Source organism: Narcine bancroftii, chromosome 14 (assembly GCF_036971445.1).
Source record: "Narcine bancroftii isolate sNarBan1 chromosome 14, sNarBan1.hap1, whole genome shotgun sequence".
NCBI classification, from domain to species: Eukaryota; Metazoa; Chordata; class Chondrichthyes; order Torpediniformes; family Narcinidae; genus Narcine; species Narcine bancroftii.
The window spans coordinates 45,190,592-45,217,868 of NC_091482.1; the positions used below are offsets into that span (position 1 = coordinate 45,190,592).

A 27,277-nucleotide genomic window follows, 5' to 3' on the forward strand; every position below is an offset into this window, starting at 1 on the left:
CTTTTCTTCTCTTCTTTCTTGTTTTCGTTGTCTTCTATGTTCTCCTCTTGCTGCTGCTGTTCTGTAGCTGTCATTGCCGGCTGTGGAGATCGACTCCCCAACTGGTCGCCCCTCCCGTCGGTGTGTATTTTTGCATGCGCGTCGCGCATGCGCGGTTGCGCACTTTTACTCGGCTCAGCGAGCCAGTTTTGTAGTCCACTTTCTACCGACCTGAGGGAGCGGGCTTCTCTCTCCACCACGGGCCTCTTCGAACAGGTAAGGCCTTCTCCTTCTTCTTCCGTTGTCTTCTCTTCCTCTCTTCTTACCGTTGGTTTCGACTTTTCTTTTTTCGTCGCCATCTTCTTTCCACCTTTATATTCACTTTACTCTAATTTTTATTTTTGTGCCTTTGTGCTTTCCTTTATTTTTTTCAACTTTTCTGGAGAGGGCTGGAGTTCACCGTCCGGCCACTACTCCATCACGTGACTTCCCGGAAAGGGTTGATATTAATGCCAACTGGTTGGAAACAGCTGAGGGGGAATTCAGGGTGTTCTCCAAAAGTGGGTGAAAGTTCTGTCAGAGAGCTGTTGTTGGAATGAATGTTTTTGACATTAAGTCAACTTTTAACCAAATATGGCTTTGAAAAAGTGATATCAGTGGCAATTGTGGCTAAATTCTTCATTTATCCAAAGGAAAGTGTTCTCCAAGGTCAATGTGAAACTAAAGAAAAAATACACAAATGTGCACAGATCTTGGTCACCCAGATACAAAGTGTATCAAAAGGTGGACAAACAAATTCTTGATGTGGAAATGGTTGGGTGAATGGGAATGAGGGATATCAAAGTCAAAACCATGTTTATAATTGTATGTGAAAAAAGAAAATAGTAAGAGCTATGTGACTCACTTGAAAGTTAATAATGTTAATATCAAAAATGAAAATGTAGAAATCAAGGACCTATTGAAAAAAATTACATTACTCATAAAGGATGGCAGGCAAGACATGCCAAGCAAACTAATCTAGAATCTAGGGTCATGACTCTTCAAAATTTAACTGACAAAAGTGCTCAATCCTCAGGACAAGGTTCCAGGCTCTTGAAATAAGTTTTTGGCATTTTTAATGTAATCCTCTAAACTCTTCAATGCAAGATCGTTTATCTTAATTTGGAAAATTGCACATCCTGCTGTAGTTTATGGAAGATGAAGGGTAGAATGTTAGTTAGCAATTGGCCTAACATTTGTTGTTGGCAAATTTTTTGAATCAGTAATTCAGGACAGCAAATTTAAATTTGTGATTAGTCACTCAGGCATTTTTTAAGCAGGTAGATATTTAATGATACATTGTCAAATATTTTCAGAAATATGGACTTTTTGAATTTGTATGCTCCAAATATTGATGATGAAAAATATATTCAAGATACGTTTTTGAATATAGCAGAGGCATATGAAAATATTTTGATGGGAGGAGATTTTAATTTTTGCTTAGATCCTTTGTTCGATAGATCTACTTGAGTAGCAACAAGACACCAACGCTGCTAAAGCTACATTGGGTCTGAGGAGTGACTTGACTTTGCTATATGGAGAAAAATTCATCCAAGAGAGAAAGATGATTCATTTTATTCTAGTAGGTTTGATTCTTATTCTAGAATTGATTTATTTTTGGTTTTGGCTCAAATACAAACTAGGATTCTTGAACCAAGTTATAAGACGAGGACTTCATCTGATCATTCACTGTTGTTACTAACTATAGAAATCCCAGATAAAGAGAAATGGATATATAGATGGAGACTAAATTCTCAGTTGTTGAAAAGGAACGATTTTTGTGATTTTGTTCGAAATCATATTAAAATATTTTGTGAAACATTTGAATTTGATAAATGATATATTTATTATATGGGAGTCTTTAAAAGCTTATTTGTGAGGGCAAATTAAAAAGGATTATATAAAAGAAGTAGACCAATTAGAAAAATATCTTCAAAAGTCAGTTTCTGTAGACAAACATGGACAATTGATTAATAAAGAAAACTTTATTCTCACATTGTTAACTTCTTTGGACTGAGAAAGTTATTATTAGGATGAGGCAAAGATATTATGTATTGGGTGAGAGATCACATAAAGTTTTGGCTTGGCAATTAGAAGTAGAGCAAGCTTCTATTTTATATTAGGGGATATGGGGAGAAGGCAGGTAGGTGGAGTTAGGTCATAAATTAGATCAGCCATGATTTTATTGAATGGCGGAGCAGGCTTGATGGGCCATTTTTGGCCTACTCCTGTTCCTACTTCCTATGTTCCTGTGTTCCAGAATAATTAATGCAATAAAAAATACTATCGTAATTACATGTGACTTTGAGAAATAAATGAATCTTATAGGAAATTTTATATGAAATTATATACTTCGGAATATTTAGGAGAGGAAATTAAAATAAATTATTATTTATCATAGATAATATTGCCTAGATTAAGTTTAGAAGAACTAACTGAACTTGATGCACCATTTACTGAGGCTGAAGTAAGAGAAGCAATGAATTCTTTGAAAAGTAATAAATCTCCAGGAGAAGATGGTTTCCCATCTGAGTTTAAAGATTTATTATTTTCTATATTTATGCACTATTGGATCAAGCTTCACAAACTTCTACTCTTCCAGAATAATTTTTGATGGCAATAATTACTGTTATTCCAAAAAGAGATAGAGATTATTTGAAACCTTCATTGTATAGACCTATTTCATTATTAAATGTAGATTATAAAATAGTAGCAAAATTTTGGCAAATAGAATGAAAAGTTTACCTAAATTAATTAATATGGATCAAATCGGGTTTGTTTTAAAAAAAGACAATCTTAGAAAAATATAGCTAGGTTGCTTAGCATAATTCATTTAGCGCAAAAAAAGAGGTGACTTAAGTGTTGCAGTGCCTTTAGATGCAGAAAAAGGATTTGATAGATTAGAAAAGTTTGGATTTGGATTAAATTTTTAAAATTGGATAAAGCTTTATATAATCGTGCTAAAATACCACATACCCAGATGATTTGCTCAGATTTACAAATTAAGAATTTTAGGATAGGTCAAGAAGAACATAAAATTAATTTATTTGCAGATGATGTTTTAATATATATGAATGAACCTGTGTCATCTTTACATAGATTATATGCCTGACTGGAAGAAAATGGGAAAGTTTTGGGTTATAAGATAAATTGAGATAAAAGTGAAATTATACCTTTGACAGCAGGTCATTATAACCAGTGTCAGAGAGATACACGGTTTAAATGGCCAAAGGAAGGTATTAAATATTTAAGAATATGTGTGGATAACAATTTTAAGAATTTATATAAATTGAATTATTTATCTTAAAAAGATTGAGGAAGATTTTTAAAAAATGATAAATTTACATACAACTTTTAGTTGGAATGGTGAATTGGATAAAAATTAATGTATTTCCAAGGATACAATATCTTTTTTGGATGTTACCAATATTAATACCTCGGAAACATTTTCAAGAATTAAATAAACATAAGGAAATTTCTTTGGAAAGATAAAGTGGCAAGAGTTTCTATAGAGAAGTTGATGTGGAAATATGAATTAGGAGGATTACACCTCCCTAATTTTAAGAATTATTATCGAGCAGCACAGATGAGATTCCTTGCTTCTTTATTTGAAAATGTAAAACCGGCATGGGTTAATATAGAATTGAAAAACATTGGAGAAAAGAAATCAAAAGAATTTATATACAAGTGAAAATCAAAATTGTTGGTTGCTGATAAAGAGACACCACAATTGAAACATTTAATCAATGTTTGGAATAAAATGATTCAGGATATTGGTGGAGGGTCTTTATCACCTCAAACATAATTGATTAATTCTCTTTTAGTTTTTTCAAGAGATAATCAGCTTTTACATCTATAGTATCATAAAGAAATTCTTCATGTGGAAGACCACTATGAGAGAGGACAATTAAAGTCATTTGAACAATTGAGGAATAAATATGATGTACCACGTACTACTCTTTTTTTGTTATTTTCAATTGAGGGCATATTTGAGAGATAAATTAGTGCCAGCAATGTTTTTGTCTAATTGTACTGAGGTGTAATTTCTTATTTGGAGTGGGAATGTCAAAAATTTTATTTGTTTGATATATTCATTATTGCAGGAAGGAACTCCTAAATTAGGATTGTATAGATCTAGACAGACTTAAATATCATGAAATATCAACAAATTTGGGAAAATTTATGTAGAGACTCTATGACTAATACCATTAATGTAAGGTATAGATTAGTTCAATACAATTTTTTACATCAATTATATCTTACACTACAGAAGTTGAATAGATTGGAAATCAGATTTATCAGATCAGTGTTTTAAATGTGGTGAGGATGTAGGATCTTTCATAGATTCAACATGGTCTTGTACAAATGTGAGACCCTTTTGACTGTCTGTAAGTAATTTTTTACAGCAAGTTACAGGAGTTGTTTTTCCATTAAATCCTGATTTATTTTTATTAGGAAATATTGAAGATACAACTCCTAAATTGAAATGATAAATTTATCAATTGAAATTTGTTAAATTAGCATTGGCACTTGCGAGAAATTGTATTGCAATTATTTGGAAATCGGATACATCTTTAACATTCCTATGGTGGCATTCTGAAATTCAAAGCTATATCCCTTTGGAAAAAATCTAAGAAATAAATATTCTATGTTTTTACAAATTTGATGCCCATATACTCAGGTAATGGGATTGACTTTATAAAGATATCCTTTTCACCCCTATGATCCTGCAGAATACTCCTCTATATGTTTGTTTTAGAACTGATGAATTGAGCTGCACGACATCTCTTTCTACAATCCAAGATTCTTTGTTTTTTTTTCTATTTTTTCATATTCTTTATTTTTCAATTTCTATATATATATTTTTAAAAATATTTTATTTATTAATTTTAAACCACAATATGAATTTCTTTACATAAGTTTGAAAATCGTATATTAAAAGAGTTACATGTGGTTTATGTAAAAAGAAAACCCCCCTCTACATAACCCCTCCCACCTCCCTCCCATCCCCCTACCAAAACCCTTATGAAATAAAAAAAGAAATGGAGAAAAGAATTGGAAAGAAAGAATAAAAAGAGAATAAATGGAGAACATCAAGAGGAATAAACATAACAAATTCTGATTGAAGTGGGGCCTTCATAGGGCTTTAAACGAACAACCCACATTTTGTAAATAAGGACACCTTATTTTCCAGAACAGATTAAATTTACTTCACAGACCATAGGTAATCGGTGTACAACTACAAAGTTCTGCATGCCATCTTTCCATGCCTAAATCTTTATCTGAATTCTGTGATATTGCTATACATTTCTTAGAAACTGCTAAAGCAATTTTCTCAAATTCAATCCGAGACATATTTAATTTAATTTAGGTCTTATAACCTTAATATTACCCCAAAAAATAACATCAGATCCTGTGGGAATTTGACCCTGTAATTCTTTCCAAAAAGGTACCCACCTTTAGCCAAATATTTCTAAATTTAGAGCATTGCCAAGTAGATTGCAAGAAAGTGCCAATCTCACATCTACACCTAAAACATAAATCTGAAATAGCTGAGTTTAATCTATTTAATTTTTGTGGAGTCAAAAATAATTGATGTATAAAATTATATTGGATTAACCTATATCTCACATTTACAATTCTTGTCGTATTATTCCTACTTAATTTCATCCATTCTTTCTCATGTATTTGTTTATTTAAATATACTTCCCATATTAATCTCGATTTATGCACCCCAATTTTAGAGGCTTTCCTTTGAAGTAAATTATACATTACAGAAATGAATTTATTTTCATTTTTATTATAAATCACTACTTCCAATTCACTTTGACTGCGTAATGTCAAGCTCTGACCTATTTTACTAGACAAAAAAGTTTAACCTGATAACAAAAAAAAGTATTATTAGGTACATTAAATTTATCTTTCATTCATTTAAACATTATAAATTTCACATTCTCAAAATAATCCTCAATCTTCTTTATACCTCCCTTTGTCCAAATTTTCAAAAATTGATTATCAATTGAAAATAGAGTGTTTATTTTGACTTGGGGCATTTTTCGAGATATCAAACCTTTCATACTAATTTCATTATCAATATTATTCCACAATTTAACCAAATGTTTCAAAATAGGTGATTCCCTATTTCCCACTAACAATTTAGAATTCCACATATAAAAAATCCTGCAAATCCATTTCTCAGGATTTTATCTATAAGATAAAATAATTGAGCTCTACAACCCAAGCAGGAATTTTATCTAAACTAAACAATATGTTTATAAATCTCTATTGAGCTGCTTTATAATAATTCTTAAAATGAGGGAGTTGTAAACCACCCCCCAGTTCAAACATCCAAGTCAATTTTTCCATAGAAACTCTTGGCATTTTTATCTTTCCATTAAAAACTTCCTAAGAGCTACACTGAAATCCTTAAATTTTTTTTGAGGAATTGGAATAGGGATCGCCTGAAATAAATATTGAATTCTCAGAAAAATATTGATTTTAACATAATTTACCCTACCAACTAACATAATAAGGTATTCCACTTCTTTAAATCTTCAACATTTTTCTTAAACAAAAGCAAATAATTTAATTTATATAAATTATTTAAATCATCATTAATTCAAATACCTAAATATTTAACACCAGAATCAGGCCAGCTAAATTTAGAAATCATTTTACAATTGGCATTATCACCCTTAACTAAAAATAATGTCCTTTTTCTCCCAATTAATTTTGTATCCAGAAATTTACCCATGTTCTCCCAACCTACTATATAATTGGGACAAAGAATTTATAGGATCAGTAAATAAATCAAAACATTGTCAGCAAATAAAATATTTTTAAAAATTCTTCCTGATTAACCTTTATTCCTTTAATCTTCGAATCTTGTCTAATAAGCTCAGCTAAAGGTTCAACAATTTATATATTTCTTTTTCTGGGGGTTGGAGGGAGGGAATTTGGAATGGGTGGAAAACTATCGTGTATGTAATCAATTTGTTCTTCCTTGATATCTGTATATTAAAGTAATTATAGTTACTGCATGTATGGAGTATTATAAAATATTCCCCAAAAATAATACGGATTATGCAAAAAGTACGATAAGCAGGTACTCATTTGTAATTGAGTCATGCCATCTACAAAATACCATCTGCAAATTTGTAGTAGTGGGCTCTATAAAATGGGGCGATGAGTCAGTACAGGATGTAGATTGAAAACTTGGCTGAATGGTGTACTAACAATTACCTCCCACTCAATATCATCAAAACCAAGGAGCTGATTGTGGACTCAGGAAGGGAAAACCAGAGGTGTACAATCCAATAATCACTGGGGGTTCTGAGGTGGAGAAGGTGAGCAATTTAAATTCCTTAGAGTCACTATCTCAGAAGACTTTCCTGGACACAACCTATTAATGGCATAATGAAGAAAGCGCCTCTACTTCCTTGGGAGTTTGCGGGCATTTGGTATATCGGAAACCTTTGCAAATGACCTGGTATGGGGCTACCAATACATATGAGTGGAAAGCCCTGCAAAAGGTAGTGTACACACGTCCAGTATATCACTGGCAGAATTCTCCTCACCATTGATAAAATCTATATAGAATGCTGCCGATGGAGAGCCCCACCATTTATCAAGGATCTGCACCATCCGGGTCGTGCTTTGTTTTTGCTGCTGTCATCAGAAAAGAGATATAGATGCCACAAAACTCTTTCCACCAGGATCAGGAACAGTTGCTACCCCTCCATCATCAGACTCCTCAAGAACAACTCAATCAGAAACTCGTTTAAGACTCTTACTTTGCACATGATTTATTTTTCAGTACTTATTTTGTTTGTTTTCATTTCTTTACATGTTTACATTTTTATTTTGTCTATTTATCTTTTCTTGAGTACAATTTCTTTTCACTCCAAATGAGTAGAAATTCTGCCTGACCTGAAAGAAAAAGAATCCCAGGTTTTATGTAATAGATGCACTCTGACAATAAATCTGAACTTCAGCAAACAGAATGCATCAAGATGGTCCAGAATGAAAATGTTCAAATGATCAAAGTATAAAATGGAGAACTTGTGCTGTAAACAGTATAGATTGAACCCTGAAATTACCACAATATTAAAATATTAGGTGGCTGATGAATTTCAGTCTAGGCATACGTGAAGTCATTCATGTTGGACTTTATACATTGCCCATAGAATCGAGATTAAAATGGAGGTGGTTTGCAATAGTCTCGATTACACTAGAATGTAGATGGCTTGAATGGTTTTGATCAAAGATTTCAAGGCACTCAACAATACTGTGGAGAAATTATGTTGTTTGAGGATTCAGGACTATTGTCCACCAAATTTACAATACCTAGACACCACTTCTTTCGTTATTTACAGGTTAGGAGCTTTTTGAATTCTCTAATTCTGAAGCTCCCTGAAGACTTGGAACCTAATATGATAGGAATGATTTATAATTTTCAACCTAATTATAAAGGGGTGGTATCTGCCCTTTATGAATTACTTCTAAATTCTATGGACAGTTCCCTAGACAGAATCAAAACATTATGGGAACAGGATTTTCAACAGTTATTTTCTGAAACTGCATGGAATTCTATTTTAAAGCGAGTGCATTCGTCCTCTCTTTGTGCTAGACGATAGGTCCCCAAAGTGGCCGATATGGATCACCAAGGGTTGATGGGACCATCCAAGGGATTGATAAATGCCATGGGCATTTAACACGGGGGGGGGGTGGTTGCAGGGGGAGGAGGTCAATTTAATGTACCGCCTATGGCAGTGCCAGCCAAGCTCTCGTGAGAGCGGAGCCTGGTGGTCACCATGATGTATTTGACTTCAGTCTATACCGTAGTTGAGAGGGAACGGGAGGATGGAAAGAAGTGTGAGGTACGTCCAGCACCGCCACCACTCAACTCTGTTTGACACCGCTACCACCCTCTTCCTTTCAGCACCACCACCTACTCCTTGTTGAGTGCTCCCATCATCCCCTGTCCAGGGGTAAAACACAGAATTCATGGACACTATGGGTGAAGTAACAACACACAATGCTGGAGAGACTCTGTAGGTCAAACAGTGTCCTTTATGTAGTAAAAACAGAGATACATAAAAGAGATACAGGCTGGAGCCCTTCATCAAAGTATGAGAAAATGCTGGTGAGCATCAGAATAAAAGAGTGAGAGGGGGAATGGGTTGGTGGGGCAGGAGATGATAGATGGAGAAGGGAGGGAGGGGACAGCAGCACTGAGGGGGAGGGGGATGGAAAAGCAGGAAATGGGGGAGGGGAAGAAGAGGCAAGCAGGTTTAATTTGAAGCTGTCAAGTCAATGTTTATGCCATGTGGCTGGAGGGTGCGCAGATGGAAAGTAAGGTGTTGTTCCTTCAATCTGTGAGTGGTCAGGTTGGGACAGTACATAAGGCCGTGATTGTGGGAGTGTGAACCAGAATTGCAGTGGTTGGCCTCTGGGAGGTCGCTGTGCTTGAGGACAGAGAGAATGCGCTGAGCGAAGTGATCTCTCAGTCTGTGACCGGTCTCTGCAATGTAGAAAATGCCACAAAAGGTGCATCGGATGCAGTAAATAAGTCCTCTGGATGTACAGGTGAAGTGTTGCTGAACATGCAAGTCCTTTTTGTGGTGAGGGAGGAGGTGTGGGTGCAAGTGTGGCACCTCCTGTGGGCACAGGGGAAGGTGCCAGAAATGTGATGGATGGGGAGGGATGAGTGCACGAGGGAATCGCGGAGTGAGCAGACCCTGTGGAAGGCCGAAAGAGGAGGAGTGGGAAAGATGTCTCCAGTGGTGGGATTCTGTAGTAAAATAAAGACAGTTTGTACATAAGTTTCTTTGCCTCCAGAATCTTTGAGTTAAAATGTCAATCAGTAGACTGCAAATCTTCCTCAGACAAAATAGATACAGCTTTCCCTTCGAGTTTAATGTGATGTACATCTTCAGCATGTCTTTTGACTTTCTTCCTTTTTTCAACATTCTGCTTCTCATAGGAAGAATTTGAACTCTTAAACCAGATTTTGAAAATTTATTTGTTTCTCTCGATTTTAATAAATGAGTCTCTTTAACTTTCCCTACAACAGATTTGCTAATCTTTCTTTTCTGCAGTTGGTTATAACTAAGAAGATTCAAATGACAACATTTCTTCATCTTGTTTATCACATTGCTGATATGCAATTTCTCTTTCTTTCTGCATTATTGATAATTGATCCTTCAAGTTATTTTGATTTCTGTAGTCAACTGTTGTGTGTTATTAACTTGTTCTCTTTCAAAATATGAATTTCTTCCTCTAACCTTTTACATTTTGATAATGCCGAATCTCTATTAATCAGCATTTATTCTATTCTTTTGCTTTCTGACCTTACAAATTTTATTTACAATTAAATCTTTATTCTTTTCAACTTCTTTCTAGACCTTGCCCTCAGTCACTTTTGATACTGAAGGATCATTGGAATTATTCTCATCCTTTTGAAATCCAGTTTTGGTTTCAATGACAAAGTTAACATCTTTCCTTTCACTTTTTTTTATGATGATCTAATATTTCTAAGCTCTTTCTCAACATTTTGTTTTCTGAATACAATTTTACCAAATTCAGTTACATGTTCCTTTATTCCATCAGTGCAGTTTTCTGCGTTTGTCAGTTTTGCAGCATGTTGTGAGAATTCTTCATTACCTTTGTCTGCTGTAATCTCTGAGCTATAAAACTACTTTCAAATTTGTTCTCAAGTCTTTTGTTTTAGTCCTGCCTCTGATTCAATTACACAGGAATAACCACCAGCAACATCTTCTAATACTTCATTTTCATCCATTTCTGATGAAAATAATTCCTTCAATATTGTTTTAGAGACCTTTGATTTATTTTCACAGTGATCTGTTTCCTTCAAAAGGGATTTCTTATTTACAATTTTTTGCTGTTCCTACCACTCATCAACTTTCACAACCAAAATCCTGTTGGCACTTGTCTTTAACTGTTCCTGAACAATATAATTATTTCCTTCCAAAGGTCCATTAACTGTATATCCATACCTAGTTTTAACAGCTTATGGTCCATCTCCCCTACTTCATCTAGTGGTTCCAAAGCCTTTGTTACATCAGAACCAATCAGTAACTCTACCTCAGAATTAATTTTAGGTCGATAAGCCTTCCACAAATAAGACAACTGATGGATATCGTTTTGAGGTGGAATATTTCCTTCGTACACAGGGAGATCACAAAATTTTTCATCATGTAATCCAGTAATCCAGTAATCTGAAACAATGCTGGTTTTAATGACCTCTTGTCCCATAATTTTTAACATAATTTTTGACTTTCTTCCTTGAAGATCAAGTTTTTTCATCGGTCCCACCATGCAAAAAGATGCAGTATTGCCTGGATCAACAAATGCATAATTGCATATTATTGCATTCCCATTATTGCTCTTAACATCTACAGGTTCTATTTTGGGCACATCAGTGAGAACTGCAAGAAGCGACTTCATTGTAACATATGGAATTTGAAGCATCCTACAATATCCATCAAAGGAACAGGAATTGGAAAAAGAGCAAACAGAAACAAAGGAAACATCAGAAAACAGTGTTATACCCTTAGTTCAGATGAGTGGTCTAACTGGGACCAGTTTGGATAATCACATTCACCTATTTGGATAATATTTTCATCATCACCAGCTGCAATCACAGAGCACGTGGCCCATCTAAGGCAACTGTGTGCATGGCTGCAGGGATTCGGACAAACTATAAATCTTGCTAAATGCCAGTTTGGGTTGGAAACAATCAGTTCCTGGGGTAACGAATCAATAGGCGCAGAGCGAAACCCTGCCCAAAAAGGTAAAGGCCGTTTGGCACTTCGCCAAGCATGCACAGTAAAGGGGTTGCAAGAATTTGCCAGTATGATTAACTTTTATCACAAATTCATACTGACAGTGGTCCACATCATGCACATCATTTTCACACTCGTGGCAGTGAAAGGTAAAGACATTACCTGGGACAATGAGGTCTCGGAGGTATTCCAAAAGGCCAAGGAAGCACTGGCCAACACCACCCTTCTGATACTCTCCAGACCAGAGGCGCCAACCTTTATCACAGTAGATGCCACCAGCACAGCAGTAGGGGGCATACTAGAGCAATTCATCAAAGGGAAATGGCACTCCTGGCTTTCTTTAGCAGGCACCTCTGGCCACCTGAACTCAAATGCAGAGTCTTTGACCAAGGGTGCTGTTGGCACTATACCTGGCAGCCAGGCACTTAGGTATTTTTTAGAAGGTCTTCAGGGACCTTCCAATTCACAGACCATAAACCGTTAACCTTTGCCTTCCATAAAGTTTCTGACCCGTGTTTGGCCAGGCAATAGCAACACCTCTCATACGTGTCTGAGTTCACCACAGACATCCAGCACATCGTGGGTGGGCTGCCCCGCGATAGAATCCATCTAGGCCCTGATCCAGGGAATAGACTATTCAGACCTTGCCACCACACAGCAGGAAGACACACAGAACAGAAATTATAGGGCTCAGGCTGGAGGATGTCATCATCGGCCCTAGTAATCAGACACTCCTCTGCAATGTCTCCACCGGCAAACCCCGTCCCATCGTGCTGGCAGCGTGGAGGTGACATTTTCAACATAGTGCACATCCCGGCACACCCAACCATCAGAACTTCTGTCAAAATGATGGCCAGTAGGTTCATCTGGCACAGCCTCCGGAAACAGGTCAGTCATTGGGCCAAGACCTGCACGCTCTGCCAGACGTCCAAAGTGCAGGCACACAACAAGGCACCCCCCCAGACTTTCGAGCCAGCGTGACGTAGGATCATCCAAGTCCATATTGACATTGAAGGGCCACTACTAGTATCCCGCTGGGCTAGATATCTCTTCACCATGATTGACCACTCCACAAAGTAGCTGGAAGTGGTCCCGCTAGCCGACACAACCACTGAGACCTGCGCAAGGGCACTGATTAACACATGGGCGTCGAAGTTCAGAGTCCCGGAGCATATGACCTCCGATAGAGGTACACGGTTCACTTCGGACTCTGGGCAACACTGGCCAATTTGCTGGGAACTCAGCTCCACCATACCATGGCTTACCACCCTCAGGCCAATGGGTTGATAAAGCGGTTCCACAGGCACCTAAAGGCGGCCCTGATGGCTTGGCTCAAGGGGCCGAACTGGGCAGACAAGCTACCCTGGGTCCTCCTGGGGATACACACTACACCGAAAGAAGGCCAATGCCACAGTAGCCGAGATGATGTATGGTGCATCATTGGTGATACCAGGGGAGTTCTTGGCCACCGCCAAGGACCCAGAGGACCCTGCGGCCTCGTTGACTAAGGTGAGGGAAAGATTGGGTACTCTAGCATCTCCACAGCCTCTGCTGCACGACCTATGTCCTCAAAGACTTAGAGACCTGTGAGTATATTTTTGTTCAGAGGGGGGCACACCAAACACCTCTGCAACAGTAGACCGACACAATGGGTCAACGTGTGTGCTGGATATTGGTGGTAAGGAAGAGACTTTCACTATCAACCGCCTCAAACCAGCACATCTGGACATTAGCCAACTTCTCTCCATTCAGCCCTTGCGATGCAGAGGTAGGCCACCGAAAACAGCAAATGGTGCTTCGATCGCCAGTTCTGTGGGGGGGGGGGGAGGGGGGGGGAGTCATGTCGCAGCAACCATGCAGACCCCATGGGAGCCAGCGACCTTCGTCCCAGGTGACCATCCGCACAGCGGGAATGCCACCCATTAGAAGCTTGGCGCTGCCATGACGTCACTCCGAACGTCAGCGGCAAGGAATGAAAAGAAGTAGAGCTGCCTGTGCAATAAATCAGTCTTCAACCTCGACTCTTTTGTGTGTGTGTGTGTGTGTATGTGTGTGTCTTTCCACACTTCACGATAGAGCGCACGCTACAATATTCTCTTTTATTCTCATGTAACATTTAAACAATAAAAACTAATAAAAAAATTGAAAGAGGATCCAGGACAAGGCTAATTATAAATATTAAAGCTGAGCCTTTAAAGAGTTGAGTGAGTAAACACTGGTATAAAACACGATAGTTTTTAAATGACTGTTACTGCTTGGTTGCATATTAAATCCATCAATCTCACATTTTAAATTGTTAACCAGTAATTTTCAGGAACAGGGGAATCTTAAGTTTCTGCGTGAGGTTGTAAATGCATTGGAAGTGCAACTTTACATGCCACTGGTTGGACTGCAATATTGTGTGCAATTCTGATTGGCACAAAAGGAATGATGTATTTGGATTGGAGAGAGTGAAGATGAGATTCATCTGGATGTTGCTGTGGTGGGAGGTCTTTGGTACTCGGGAGAGATTTACCCAAGCATAGAGGAGGCTGAGGGGTGAACTGATAAAGGTAATTGGTGAGAATCTTTTTCCGATGGTCAGGGTATCAGGAAAGAGGGGATTGGTTTAGGTGAAAAAATAATACTATATTTAAAGTGAAGTTTCTTTCCATGCAGAGAATGGTTGGTTTCCATAACTTGCTATCAAAGAAAGAGGTGGAATCCAATATAATCAGGTACATTTTAGAGACGTACAATGCAGAAAAGTGCTGGAGAAACTTAGCAGCAGCTATAGGAAGTAAAGGATAACCAATGGTTCAGGTCTGAGCCCTTCATCAAGTACAGGTACACAATCCTTTATCCAGATATCTAAAATCCAGAAAGCTCCAAAATCCGGAAAATGGGGAGAGAGACGACAGCAAGAGTTAGGTGGGCAAGGGGGAGAGACCGGTAGCATGAGTCGGGTGGGCGAGAGACCAGCAGTGTGAGTCGGGCAGGTGGGAGACTGGCAACGTGTGTCAGGCGGGTGAGGGGGGGAGACTGGCAGCACGAGTCGGGCGGGCGAGGGGGGGGTAGGGAGATGACAGCGCGACTGGAGAGGGGTGGGGTGGATATGGCAGCACAATTCGGGTGGGTTTAAATCTGGCTTTTCGAAATCCGGAAAAATCCTAAATTCGGGACACACTGTCCCCCAAAGGTTCTGGATAAAGGATTGTGTACCTGTATGAGCAAAAAGCAGGCAGGTGTCTATATGAAAAAGATGAAGAGGAGGAAGGAAGGGAAACAGGATAATAGAGTGTTGGAGGCTGTACAGTCAATCCATTGGATGGATATGGGTGGCAGGGTAGAAGCTGAGAAGTGATGGGGGAGGTACAGTGTTCCACCCTTACGTCTTCCATAAAACCCCCCTCCTCATCATCTTTTTCATACTGCTTTTTGCTCATACCTTGATGAAGGATTTGGGCCCAAGTTGGTAACCCTTTATTTCCTCCAGATGCTGCATAATCTGCTGAGTTTATCCAGTTCTTCTCTGCATTGCATGACAATGACAGAGACTTTCCTGTTTAACTCCATTTTAGAGCCAGCTGCTTGAATAAACGAAGCAAGGAATTGATAAATTTAATGCAGGCAAATGGAAGTAGTGTAGATATAACAGAAGCCTGCTTTAGTACTGCACAAATTTGACTCTGTGATTAATGGTTTAGGTGTTCAAGTACAATAAATGTGCAATCCAGATACTGTTTGCCTTTTTGGAGTGGCTGGAGTTGTGTTCGGTCTGGACTGCTGTGCAAAGTTACTCCCCTTACAAACTTGATGGTCTTTGGGTAACAGGCTGTAATGGAATATTAAACTCCCCAACACAATACCAAGATGGAGCAGTAGGCTGGGGGTCCCTTATGGAGGTTTACAAGATCACGAGGGGCATAGATAGTCTGTCTTTTTCCCACAGTCGGGGAGTCTAAAACTAGAGGGCATGGATTTAAGCTCAGAGAGCAAAGATTTAATAGGGACCTGAGGGGTATCTTTTCCCCGCACAGAGGTTGATGGGTGTATGGAATAAGCTACCAGAGGAATGGTTGAGTGTAACATTTTGAAGACATTTAGATAGCTACACGAATAGGCAAGGTTTAGAGGGACATGGGCCGAACGTATCTTGGGACTAGCTTGGGTAGACAACTTATTTGGCGTGATCAAGAAGGACCTGTTTCAATGCTGCTCATAACTCCTGTCAAAAGGCATTTTCAGTTTTCAAATGTCTTCAATATTCACAGCCATTTAAAAAAGTTAAATTCATGAATCCATTTTTTGAATAAAAATATGTTAAATTTATCAAAGCAATTATATAATGAAATTAAGAATTTATGAAAAACTAAACATGTCTTTAATGCTATTGAAATGATTGATTGGTGGTGAGTTCAGTGACAGTGTGGCAGGTCATGCGCTGACGCAGAAGTTGAAGATGCTCTGTGTGTTGAAGGCTGTATGTACAGCCAGTTCATTGGATAATCTGGCTTCTTGTTTGCATGTACTGATGTAAATGATGAGCAGCCTTACCCTCCAACATCAGTTGTTGCTTTGCATCTGTTTATTGTATTGCGGTGTTTTATTACTTGGTACCCTAGGTTGCTGTCTGTTTTTCCACAGCTAGATTAGCCTGATTACTCTGGCAGGATGCACTTGATGGATGACTGTCATTATCTACTCAAGTCTGCAAGACCTTTTAGCGTCAAAGATGATAATTAAAATTTCAAGAGATTGGTTGAAGCATTGTGCTTTGTCATTCAGTTAAGAGATGTTTTTTGTAGCCAGTAATGTAGAATTAGATATTTGTCAATTTTTCTTTGCGTTCTTTTCAGCTTTGAGACTAGTTCCATAGAGCTATCGATACATTGCACATTAGAAAAGATTTGAAGCATTGCAAGGTCATATGAAGGATTTAATAGAATCTTTTGAAGGATGAAATACTGGAGAGGATTAGAATCAGTTTTTTCATTGAAAGTGCTTCTTGGCATGAATCTGCTTGTCTAATTTTGCCTAATAAGACCAACTTTTTTTTAAGTTAGCAATGACCAATACTCTTTATACACCTTGGTTATATTTGAAGTTCACTTTGGGGATGCTCGTTTTGTTGAATGTATGTTTGGAATTTGTAATAAATTCTCATCAAACCCACAATTTAACCTTTTTTAAATGATTGTGAACTAAAATATTGAATATTAAATATTTAAATGTTTGAAGGAAGTAAAGTGGCCTGACTTTTATGTTAAAATGTATTGGTTCCATAGATTTAAGGCAGATGGCTTGGGTCTGCAACAGTCTAAAATACTACTACATTTTTCATCAAACAGATTATCATTTTGAAAGCTTAAAGGTCCCATAGGACTTGTAATCAATATTTATTGATCACTCAAAGCCATGGATTCAACTATTGATTTTTTTTTCAAATTATAATCAGTTGATTGAGACCAAGGAAATGATCTGAAAAGTGAAATGTACTTTATTATAAGCACAGTTCTCTCTAAGCTGTGCATGTGCGTGCGTATACACATTTTGCAACCAGAACACAAAGAAAATGAACGTGCGCACAAAAGGTTGGTTACGTAAAATAATGTAATAATTAATAATGATACTTATAGAAAATAATCTCTTAGCTGCTTCTGTTAACTAGTTAGTCAGTTACAATCGTTCTTGTATTATATTAAAACATCCCAATAGAGTTTTATTAGCCATGAGAGGTAGGCTCTTCCAAAATTCTTGAAACAATTTCAAGTTTACATTTGCACAAGCATTCAGTGCACACGTACTTTTGGCACAGGAAAACAATTTGCTAAAAATTAGAGGGAACATTGATTATAAGTGTGCTTTATTTCAAAATGAATGTGCTACTTGTGGATCATGATGAATAACGTTAATGTGAAGCACACTTTTGTAAAGATTTAACTATCTCTTGGATGAATTTTGTGTCTGTGAAATTGTGAAAATTGGGAGTATGAATGAGTAGGGGCCAAAGGAGGTATAATCTCTAAATCAGTGTAGTATTTGAAACCGTCATGTCCAGTTTAAAAGATTGCCTATGCAAAATTAGATTTTGAAAGGAAAGTAAAATTAGTTATCTCGGTAATTTATTTTTCATCGTAAATGAAAGACTGGTATTAAATATTAAGAATTTCTAGCATTTTTCAATAAATAAATTAGTAGTGTTGAGTCCAAATTTCTTGATAAATGTATAATTTTACACTTTAAAAATTGCATTATCGCTTGAAAGGTCTAAGTCGTATTCTTGTTTAATTAGAATCTGCAGCTGGTCCTCTTGGAAGTCTAACTAGCTTCCTTTTTGTTGCCTCACAATTGACCTTGGTTAACTGTTGCATCACGCATCTTTAGATTGGAAAAGTGCGTGCTTGATGCCTGCTAAATTAATGGGTAAATTAAAATACAATATTTTCAATGAATCATTTTTAGTCTCTTTTAAGGTTACTTCTAGTTTTGAAATTGATGTCAAGATTTACACATCCCAAACAGTTTTAATTTTTCAGTTGGCTTACAAGAAAAAGTTGTGATAAATCAGAGAGTAAATCAAATGCTGCTGCTTTTAGTTTTGATGATCTTGTGGATAACATTGAACGTGGCAGCAGACTGGAGTTAAGTCACTTTGTTGCATTGTTTTTCAGTCCAGTATTCTTCGATCAGATGTGGGAATAGGCAGCCCTGCGCCTTTACCTTCTTCAGGAAAACCTGGAACAGTGTACTATCCTTTTACTGCTACAAATCCACGCAGAAGACCTCTTCATGACACACCAGCTCTTGGTTTGTGTTTACAGTCAATCTATGAGCCCTTTCAGTATCTTAAAAAGTGTGAATTATCCTTGATGTAAATGAGGTCAGAAGCAATAAAAGGGAGAGGGTATTTTTAATAACAGTTAATCTCTCTGTTGCATTTATCGAAACATTATTTATTGAATCCATTCTCCCATTCTGTTGAAGTTATTGGCAGTTACTATTTTCCCTGCCTAATGGTGCTTCTCTGGTTTCTCACTCATTGATCTTCTCAAATCCTTGGAGATTTTTTTGCCTCCCTCTCTTTCATGAGTGAGCTGGTTTGTAGTCATCTCGGGAGTATTTAGACTTCATTCTCTTGGGAAAAGACCCACTTTGGAACATAGGAAGTAGGAACAGGAGTAAGCCAAAAATGGCCCATCGAGCCTGCTCCACCATTCAATACGATCATGGCTGATCTAATTTATGACCTAACTCCACCTACCTGCCTTCTCCCCATGTCCCCTAATTCCTCTATCATGTAAAATGGTAGAATCGCAAGCATGATTTTTATTTGGGTGCAGGATAGAAGGCAATTGTGATTACAGGTGGGGAGAATGGCTCAGCTTGCATCACCCAATTGCTTTTGGATTATGGATCACTGGTTAACATTTGGATTGCAGTCGAGAAATCTCGTTGTCAGTTTCAGATGTCGCCTTTTAAGTTGTCGGGGGGTTGTTCTCGAGCATGGTTAGTTATTGGATGCATTTGGAAAAGGATGGAATTTCCTGGCCTCTTAATGCCCTTATCATTGAGAAACTTTTTAAACTCACTACAACTGTCATCCCATTATTTCAATTTGCTCTCCTCTCACCCACCACGCCCCCCCATACTCCATATCCCTTCTACATTCCATGATCACCATGAAGATTTTCTCAGCTCAGTCTGAGGAAAGTCGTAAGGACATTGTGGGAGCAACTTTTCTCAGTTGCAGCCCCAGTGAAACTTAGAAGAAGGGCAAAGGAACAGTTGAGAATGAGCTCACAAAAATTTGGCAAAAAAGGTCAGAGGGTACAGACCTTGATGAGTGAAGATTAGTTGGGAAATGATGTGAGGAGAGAGTAGTTGGTGCTGCAAGAAACCAATTTTTTTTGCAATTTCTTAGTTCATCTATTAGGCTGACCTTGAAAGCTTGCAGGCATACTTGGGTTACAAGCTGAGCTTCACTGTCACTCAACAGAATGAGTAATGCATGAAAAATTGATAGAAAACCATATCTCATGGCGTGGCAGTGGATTAGATGGGTTCAATTTTGGCAGATGATTGTAATAGTTGTACAAAGGAAATGTTAAATAACCAAAAGTGTTATAGAGACTTAAAATATATTAGATCTGTGGCCATGGAGGAAGAGTCAGAATAAGTGCCTCCTCCTCCTGGGCTGTGATGTGGTTTTAATTGGATCAAAAAGAGCTGATTATGTTCATTTTAAAGGCCTAAATTCTATCTAGCTTTAATATTTATTCTTCATTTGATCCAAACAAAAAATGTTAACATGCAATGGAAGCAATTTATTGGAAGTGATGAATTTTGTGTATTTTAAACCAACTTGTATCAAGGCAAAGCTTCTCATTTGCTTTGAGATGCATTACGGAAAGGAGTCATTGATTTTTTTTTAGGTGGTGGTAGAAACAGTTTCTTGGTCTCTTCTGGAAACCACCTAAAGCCATGTCCCTGTATTTGACAAATGTCACGCTCCCATTTGCCAAACTCTTGAGTCTGAGGGATGAAATTGCTTAAAATTTTATAGGTTCCTTATGACCAGAATTTGCCCGGTTAGTGGCCCGAGAATCAGTGAGATTGACTTTCATTACCTGCTCCATCTCAACAGTTTCAGCAACATGGTTCAATGTTGGTCAATCTGAGAAAAATGTTGCATCTACCTCTCCTACCTCCTGCTTATTGTAGTTCAGTCATGTGAATAGTTGTCATGGTAACCACTACCCAGAATCAAAGCTGAGCCAATGTGTGCACATTCTCTTGTATTCTTTCTGGCATTACTTTACCCTTTGGCTACAACTGCGAGAAATGTTTACCTTGGGCTTTAGTATCTGGCACCCTAATCATTTGATTCAGATGATGTCTTTTCTCCTGACATACTTTTATGCTAAATCACTCATCTTTTTCAAGTACCCTGCTTGACATCCATCTCTGAGTGACTCTTCACCTGCTTCAGGTTAGTGCTGTCTTCTTCTTTCGAACTCCCAGAAGCATCACACACCATGTGCCTGCCTGCCTCTTATTTGGCTGAAATCATTTTCCCATTTACCAATTATTGTTGACATTCATGAAAAAGTTGTTGCTCATTCTTGCACGATTGGTGCCAAAATCCATTTCATGGTGCTCTTTCCTTACAAGCTTCCAATTTCCTGTTCTTCCAAAGAGATACACCACAGAAATAATCCCTTCAGCCCGATGACCATCAACCATTTTCATTCATTCCATTTTTAATGTTCCCTGTAATCTCATCAACTTCTGTCACTTGCATACAAACTAGGGGCAACTTACAGTGACCAGTTTACCTACTAACCCCAATAACTTTAGGATGTGGGAGAAAACTGGAGCACCTGAAAGAAACTAACATGGCCACAGAAGGAGAACACTAATTCCACAGAAACAGTACCCAAGGTCATGGTACAGCCTCTGTCTCTGAATCAAGCCTAGTTAGTGGAGTTTCTTTCTCTCTTTTCCCCTATCCCAACCAGCTTGACAGGGGATTCGGTCCAAGGTGGAGATGTTCTCTCTTCCATCTACAAGCCATGGCTCTCTTATTTGCAGTTCAGAATATTTCCAAGAAATTTCAGTGCTATTAACAGCAGTATCTTGTACCCACCTTCAGACCACTAACTGCTCCGTTTGCCTCTCCCAAAGTTTTCTTCCTTCATCTTGTCCAGAAAACTTAATATCCTCGCTTGTTTGTCTTGTGCCTCTTGTTTTAAAGACAAAACTTGGGTTATTTTTTTGAAGATGTGATATCGATACAGAATTAAATTGCGATGAAATTGAAATTTGAATGGAATGTCCTGAATGTAATCAAACCAAGGTTTATCTTTTTATTCATTATTACACGTGCAGATCCTTCGCAAACAAAGAAAGTAAGGAAGGTGCCTCCTGGCTTGCCTTCATCTGTGAGTAGAGTTTTTTTTAGTAACATCTATGAATTATTGTTGCTGTATTTATAATAAAGTGTTTTTGTCAATTTTATGCTGTGATCATGAGAACAAAAGATAGTAATGAAATAACTTGCAATGCTTATTGATGGCAAATGTCTCGTTGCTAGATTTAATAACAGTGATATGTGGCTTATTTGTACAAACTAACCCCTTGTTCCAGCCATTTGAATCCCTCGTGGGAGAGAAACCAGGACAGAAGCTGTCAAAGAAGATTGTCTGTACAGGTCTTTTGATGTTTAATTAGTCATTATGTTGCTGAACAGGAGGACAGACAGAGATTAATAGCTCTGAATCTTAGAAATTTACATTTGTAATAATCCCAAAGGATCTGAAGACATTAAGATTCTGAGGACATGTACAACTCAAATTGCCTCAGTAGGCTGAGGTTATTAATATGCATAAATCACCAAGTCAGATGTTCATTGTGAAGCCCTGGTGGATTTTAAAGCTTCATTAAGCCTTTCCTAACTTCAGGCTTACATCAGAAAGGCTTTCAAGCAACGCGTTTGTTGATCCCTCTTTGCTCTGAAATTTATCCTTTGAGAATAAAATGCTTTGATGAATAAAGGTTGGTAGGTTTTGGTAAAAAAAATCATTAATACCTCTGATAATCTAATGCTTTCAGGGTGTTCTGTCATATTAGATGTGCTTTATTCTTTAAAACAACAAATGACTGTTTTTAATCCTGTGTAAAGTAAAAACCCACTGGTGCCAAGGAAAGCTTGGCTATTGTTACAACTGAAAGCGTGAAAGAGAAAATGATGCTGTTTTGCAGGATTCATCTTTGTTTTGCAAATTGTGATATGGTTTTTATTTGTCAGTACTTCAGTTAACACATAAGCGCAGGTGTACTTTGATGAGTCATAACTTGGTAGATGCTGAATGGACTAGTTGGATGACATGTAACAAACGGAATGAATTAAGACATTACATTGTCTATTAACGGATTGTTGCAAAGCATCTTGAAAGTGCCATCATAAACTGCAAACCTTGAACTTGGAAATATCTATGACCTTCATTCCAGATGGGACTGCAGTAGTTAGTGTAGCCGTGGGCAGCTGTTCATAAAACCTGCAGCCTACCTAGAAGCCATGCGTACAGCTGCAGACTCTGTTAAACGGCATGCTTGCATAAGCACTTGGCCCACTAGAGGCTGAATAGCTACTTGATAAACAGAACAAATGCAGAGTTTCCAATCATTATTCCCCAGGCAAGGAAAATTTGCATTAACTAAAAATAGATAGCAATTTACATTTTATTTATTATAGTTTGGTGTTATAATTGATTGCAAAGCACTTAAAGGAAATGTGAACTTAGTTCTGGGGTTGCAGACATAAAACAGAGTATTGTTGAAAGAAAGGTAATGGAAAGCCTTGTGCAATTTTATTTGGAAATTTTAACATTCACTTAAATATGTAAAAGGAAAAACAACCTTAGAGATTATGAACTCTAATTTTTACGGCAGTTGTTTAAAATACTTGCACAAAATGTTGTGTCCTGCGGATATATTCGTGAAATGTGACATTTCTGTTTTAGTCAAGATAGTGTGCGAAGAAAATTAGCTTGGAGCAGCTATCAGAGCTGGCTTGATCTGACAGAAAATGACAAGAAGATTGACTTTTGATTTCCAGCAGGTCATTCCACAATAATCTTCAAGAAGGCTAGATTTTTAAAATTGTCGACTTGTGCGTGATTTGAAATAAAGTTCCTTCACCTCAAGTATATGAGAGTCATCTAATTTCTGTGAGGGGCCCTGGACAAAGTGGGGATTCTCTGACTTCCTTACGATGGACAAAGTTAAAGAATTTCACATATGTTACATTCTAAACGTGACAGTAATGGAAACTTTACCCTTTATAGATAAAAAATGAAGTATCTGGTGATGGATTTGAAGACCTTGTTGGAATTTGGGTAAATAATACTCGATTGGGTAGGCATGTTTTGAGGTTCTCCAATTTCCAATACGGGGGAAACAACAAATCTCTCATTGATGGTTGAATGAAAAAAATACACAAATGCTGGAGAAATTCAGCAGGTCAAACAGTGCCTTTATGTAGCAAAGGTAAAGCTACATCACCAACATTTTGGGCCTGTGTGTTTTATCTTTACTGTTGCTACATAAAGGCACTGTTTGACCTGCTGAGTTTCTCCAACATTTGTGTGTTTTTTTCACTTAATCACAGTGTCAACAGAATCCTGTGTTTTACCATTGATGGTTGAAGGTCATCTCATTTATTATTTAGATTTAATTTGTTTACATTTTTGATATTTACTTAAGATTATCATGAAAAATATGTCACAATCCTTCATTGAAAGTACCATCTGCTGGAAGTCTTACCACCTGACTGACTACCTGCTGGAATGGGCAGCTGTGTGTTATTGATTTTTACATACATCATAATTCACAGTTCTAGTGGTTTATTCAGTGAACCTGCTTTGGCACAACACTTGAAATTGCTATCTTGTTAAAATCTCTTTCCAGGAGGATTTATCTGTAACAAAACAAATTTCATTGAAATATGGATTTTTAAAGACTATTATCAGAAACTATTTGGAGTTGCTTGAATTGAATGCTAAGGTTTAAGAATTCAGGTTTAATCAGATTATTTTTTTCTTCTTTTGAACTGATGTATGCAGATTTTTTTGGCTTTTAATACATGGGGTTGAAAAAGTAGATCCAAAGCCATTCTTAGTGAAGGATTATTATTTGGCCATATAATAGGAGCCTCCTGTAATGAGTTAATTTTTTGGTTGGATCAAATATCCTGGTTTAATTTACATTTTGTTTATCCTTCGACTGGACTATGTTTCTCTAGACGTCAGATTAAAGTGGCAGGTTTCCTTCGACACCACTTAGTTCTACAGCACTAGAATGGAATATGATTCAGTAAATCAAGCAATAGATGCACAGAGAAATGGTCAGTTTTTAAGGCTTGAATTGGGGCAGTGTGTATGGATCCAGTAACATTATATTTCCCTTATTTAACACAAACCTTCTGTAATTTTCTGCGCAATTTCCTCTTTCTCGTTCCCTTCTCTTCCCTGGCTCCTAACATTCCCCCCCATCTTGCCCCTCCTACCCCCACCCCCACACACAGTTCCACCCTCCCCACCCTGGTGCTTTTCCTCATTATTTCCTTCCATGTGATGTTAGCTGCTGCCATATTCCCACCCCCCCCCCCCCACCTCCAACATTTCATTGTCTTGAAGAGAGATCGTGGTTGGTTTTGCTTGACTAGAAACAATTATATTACAGCGCAGACTGATAGTTGTTGGAAATTTTAAACACTAGTCTCAAACAAGGACTATTATTTTGCTACTTAAAATATTAATGTGCATTTTTAATATTCAAGTTTGAACAGAACCATTTATGTGAAATTGGGTTGCAAATTAGTCTGGTAATCTGATTACTTGGCTGAATTTTTGGAAAGTTTGGCTTGATTTCCTTTTGCAGTAACACTCTTAATCATCTGCTGTGGTTTTATAAAACAGCAACACTAGGTGGCAGTGGATATTTCGTTGGCCTATATTGCTCAGATGTTTTGCACACTTTTAATTTTAATAAAATATAATGTTTCTTAATTTATTTAAGAAAGTTATTCAGATTTAATTACTGTAGCGATTGCTCTGCACCTCATGGATTTAATTTATTACATCTCAGATTATGGTTCATCTAGTTTTGATTTTTAACTGTTGGATTGAACAATCATTCATTGGTGCAGTGATTCTTTCTCCTATTTCATTTCAGTCTCTAAATTTTGCCATAGTCAGTAAACCTCTAGACTGGATTGTATTGGCTGGTGTTTGTAAAATGCTTGTTGGCTTTCTGGTTGTTGACTTCAGGCAAAATTCTACAGTTAAACAGAAGATGGTTAATCCAGAAATCTCAGGCTTATTGTTCTATATAAACTGATAATTGAGAATGTGTAAGTTGGCTTCAAGGGTATGTACCAATTAAAACTTAAAATTGCAGGTTAGACAACATCCTTGGAAAGAGAAACAGTTACAGTTCATGTCTGGTACCCTTCATCTGAACTGGGAAAGAGAGAAACAAGTTAGCAGAGAAGGTAGATGAGGGTGATGGTGGAGCAAAAAGAATTTCTGTAATGGAGTGAAATGATGCGGCAGCTAAGGAGGGGAGTTAAAGTTAAGAGTAAGCTTTATCAGAACAATGTTGTACGGTCTGGCCTGTTGGGACATGCTCAGCTGGCCACGCGGAAAGAGCCAGTTCTCGTAATGGTTAGTGACCTAAAGTTAGATTGTAATTAGTTATAAGAATTTTTAAATCCAATAAATTTGATAGACTTTTAAGAACTGACTTTTTGCAATGATTAAAGAAAGTCCTCTTGTTGGAAATTCTGTATTATCAAGTGTGAATGTGAAGAATTTCTTTGGACAGTAATCCAACCTTGTTGCTGCATTAATGCTAACAGAAATTAGTTTAACTTTTATACACAAACAGTGCATCATGTTACAATGTATTGTTCTTCAATTCCCTCCATGGTTTTAGCCTCTACTTCTGTGGTTGAGCGTGCAAGACGAGGCAAAGCCAATAATTATAGCTTGTTTGCACGTGGCACCTAATATTGGAAGTGTTTTTATGATTGTGTGTCACTAACTTTTCATCTGCCACTCAATAGGAGTTAAAACCAGTAATTCATGTTCTTTTTCCATTATTCTCAAAATGGTTAAAGTTATATCCATTGCTGAATTGTGCGAAAGTCCATTATAAATGGCTGTATTACTTCCTAATTCCAGTCTAATGTTTATTGAGACAACCTGGGAGTGTGTATAGAGGGAATCTGACTTGATGGATCACCATAATATTTTTGTGCATTGTGTAATGTTGTGCAAGTTGGAGTTCACCCTGAATGTTTACATTGTGTCTGACCTACAGTTTGGTGCTTATGCTGCACTGTACACAGTAAACCCCCTGGTATCTGGCACCTATGGGGATTGGTGGATGCTGGATGTGTAGTTTCTGGTCTTAGAATGACTGCTTTAAGAATAAACAGTTTAAAAAGCAAAAGACCAAAATATTATACAGGTACTGTCGTTACACTGAATAAACTTCAGTTGCATGAAGATATAAACCTTAAAGCATTTTACTTTAATACTTGAAGTTTGAATATTTTATCTTTAGGGTATTTTGATTACTCCAATTTAAATAAATGTTATCCTCCCTTGAACTCCATGCAGGAATCCTTGTGCTTTAAAAAATGCAATGCATTAAAAGAACCATTGGGTTGCATCAAAAATTTCAACATTTAAAAGGCTGAAGTAATGCTCAATTATGCTTACGGGTCTTTTGGAAAAACCCAAATATCGGAAAAATATTTCACCATTTTGATATTTTTGAGCTATGAAAATAATTTAATCTTGACATTAGTACACTACTGTACAGCTCTTTATCTTTGAATCCTCCTTAGATTAATCATTTCTTTCTTGCCTGCTTGGGCATCTTCATTCAATTCACTAAGAAAT

The 27,277-nt window shown here is 37.3% G+C and overlaps 1 protein-coding gene and 1 long non-coding RNA gene across 17 annotated transcripts in view; one reads left to right on the plus strand and one right to left on the minus strand.

Moving 5' to 3' along the window:
* Positions 1 to 20,525, minus strand: part of LOC138749479 (uncharacterized) — a 51,603-nt gene extending 31,078 nt beyond the window's left edge. For both annotated transcript variants that reach the window (XR_011348682.1, XR_011348681.1), the window contains exon 1: positions 20,435 to 20,525. This is a non-coding gene — a long non-coding RNA (uncharacterized lncRNA). The remainder of the gene's footprint in view (positions 1 to 20,434) is intronic.
* tcf12 (transcription factor 12) overlaps positions 1 to 27,277 on the plus strand; it is a 354,049-nt gene that overhangs the window by 208,091 nt on the left and 118,681 nt on the right. For all 15 annotated transcript variants that reach the window (XR_011348679.1, XM_069910856.1, XM_069910855.1 and 12 more), the window contains 2 exons: positions 18,479 to 18,614; positions 21,696 to 21,748. Coding sequence is in view for 14 of the 15 variants with exons in the window: in XM_069910856.1 (XP_069766957.1) it covers positions 18,479 to 18,614; positions 21,696 to 21,748 (189 nt within the window). In the remaining variant the exon portion in view is untranslated. The remainder of the gene's footprint in view (positions 1 to 18,478; positions 18,615 to 21,695; positions 21,749 to 27,277) is intronic.